At 30.3% G+C, this 2,670-nt stretch overlaps 1 protein-coding gene across 1 annotated transcript in view; it reads right to left on the reverse strand.

Annotated features, from left to right (window-relative positions):
* LOC107621261 (probable arabinosyltransferase ARAD1) overlaps nt 112-2,670 on the reverse strand; it is a 4,606-nt gene continuing 2,047 nt past the window's right edge. Inside the window, exons 2-3 of the mRNA XM_021113555.1 lie at nt 2,061-2,360; nt 112-672 (exon numbers count right to left, since the gene is read on the reverse strand). Of these exons, the coding sequence (XP_020969214.1) occupies nt 112-672; nt 2,061-2,360 (861 nt within the window). The remainder of the gene's footprint in view (nt 673-2,060; nt 2,361-2,670) is intronic.

The raw sequence follows: 2,670 nt of genomic DNA on the forward strand, positions 1-2,670 counted from the left end.
TCCTTATATAAATTGATTTAGATTTTTCTATTTAAATCCAACATAAAAGATATAAATACCTCCTAAACTCTTACAAGCAACATCGAAAAATAGATATATTATTAATATTTCTCACCAAAAATTACTTGGTACATGTATGGACTTTTCCACTACATCAGAGGTAGTAGTAGAAGGACAGCGAGAAAATCTCTTAGACTTGTTCATCTTCAATCTTACAGCAGGAACTCTTCGTGCAACTGCTTGCCAAATCATTTGAACAGCATCACCCTCCTTTGATGGAAACTGAAACTCAAAGAACGGTTCCACTTCTTTCAACCTGTTCCACATTCTGGTCCACTCATCTTTGGTGACATTCCTGATCAAATTTATGAGATAGTTTCCCTGAATAGCATCTCTTGTGGGAACGAATAAGCAAAACTCGGAGTAGTCGAGAACATCCTCGTATGGGAGCTCGATTGCGTCGCTGATGATGACGGGGACACAGTGGCTGGCAATGGCGTCGAACAAGCGGTTCGACGAAGGAGTGTCGCCGGCGATGTTGAGGCAAAACTTTGAAGATCTCATGCCTTGGGTGGCTTTCTGAATTCCATCTTTCTGAACGCTTCCAAATGAGAAGTGTACGTCCTTTTCATCTTTTAAGAGATAAAATAGCTCTTGCCGTGCAACGCCTCCCTAATCATCATCAACATGGAAACTCACGTGTGAAGTTGCTAATTGAAAACTGTTAGATGATAATTTATAGTCAAACATATCAAATTATCTAATATTTTTCAACTAACAACTTCACATTAACACGTGAGTCTTTACCAGTAAACAAACAATACATGACAAACTATTGATAGATAGAAACTCATAGGTAGATGTATTTATGTGAAGTTGTTAGTTGAAAATGTTAAATTATTTGGTATGCTTACTAAATTATTATTTAATGACTTTTAACTATTAACTTTATATAAAAACAATTGGATATCAGTCTTCACCTTATTAAGAATTAGTTAAGTGATTATAATTTAAGAGTGTCTCTAATTAAATCTTTATATTAGATTAACAAAGGTTTACGGATCTACTAATTTCATCATTGTTATTAAAATAAAAAACAAAAATGATATGTATACATTAAAATCAACTATAAAAAATAATATGTAATTTGTGTATAAATATATATATTTTGTTTAATTTATTTTTGATATCATCTAATTTTTTAAAATTAACTTTTATTGTAAATTTTAAATTCTAAATTTAAACCTCCTTTTGACTATGCTGGTTTTGGTTGTATCATTCGCAATTCTGATGGATGTTGGTTGAAAGGTTGCACTGGAATTTGGGAAAGTCGAAGTGTGCAGTGTTCTTTTTGTTGAATTGTATGCGATTTTGGAGAGGTTTACTTCTAACTTGAGATAGTTGATTTCGTGAGGCTATTTGTGAAACAGACGATTTAGAAGCTCTTTTCTTGGTAAACCAAAGAATGCTTGATAAGGATATTCAAAATGGGATTTGGCAAAGCATATACATGAGGTTATGAATTAGAATTGGAAAGTCTTTATTCTTTTAATTCAGATGAATGCAAATAGTGTTGTAGATTGTATAGCTAGAGCAGCTGTTTCTGGCGTGGACATTCACTCGAATTGGAGTCAACCATGGAGTGAATTTCAACATCTAATAGATTTAAATATGAATCTAGCCAATTAATTTGGTTTTGTCTCTGTTTTTTTTTTTTTTTTTCTTTTCTATTTAGTCACAAAAAAACCTAAATTCTAAATGCTAAAAAATAAAAATAAAAAATTAATTAGTACTAACTAATTAAAAATTAGTTTCTATTATACTTACTTTTTAAAAAAAAAAATCAAATATGTTTAGAATATTTACATTTAGAACAAAATGTTTCGAATTTTTTAATAGCATTGGTTAGTAGGAATTTAACCGAAAATTTTTATCTAAAAAATTTAATTATATATTGAGTTATTGACGGACTATTTAAACTAAGATGTAAATCCTTTCAATGAGAAAAAGATGAAAATATATAAAAGAAAGATATTGAAGAGAAAGAGAGGCATACATACATCTTTTCTATATATTGCTCCTTGAAAATAGAGTAACGTTGGACGAGTATCAAATGTGGAGGTATCATTGACATAGGAATTGATAACATGTTTATAGGGTGCAATGACATCCTTTTCAACATTGGCTATGTTTGGAGGATATCTTCCAAAATCTGAAAGTATGAAAGTTGCAGGCCACAATTTCACTCTTGCATCCAACATACTATTGGGATGGTGTGCTAAAATCAAATGATCTTTTCCCCCTGATCTCTTCCAAAGTTCTTGCCCTGCCAGATACTCCACTAGCTCTTCTTGTAGTACCTTTTTTCATTCTTTTCCTTTGTTAGTTGGTGTGTGTTAAAATAATAAATTTAGATAAAATCACTTTGCAATAAATTTAGATAAGAACAAGAAGAAAAAAATAATACTACTAGTAAGTAAATTTCACCGAAATTTAACAAAATAAAATTAAGTTTATATATAGAGTGAGAGTGTGTTTTCACCGAAATTTAACAAAATAAAATTAAGTTTATATATAGAGTGAGAGTGTGTTTGGATTATTGGCTTTTGAAGTTAAAAAATAAATGCATTTTAGAAAAAAAGCACAACACAAGAGATTATAATTATTATT

Source organism: Arachis ipaensis, chromosome B10 (assembly GCF_000816755.2).
Source record: "Arachis ipaensis cultivar K30076 chromosome B10, Araip1.1, whole genome shotgun sequence".
Lineage (NCBI taxonomy): Eukaryota > Viridiplantae > Streptophyta > Magnoliopsida > Fabales > Fabaceae > Arachis > Arachis ipaensis.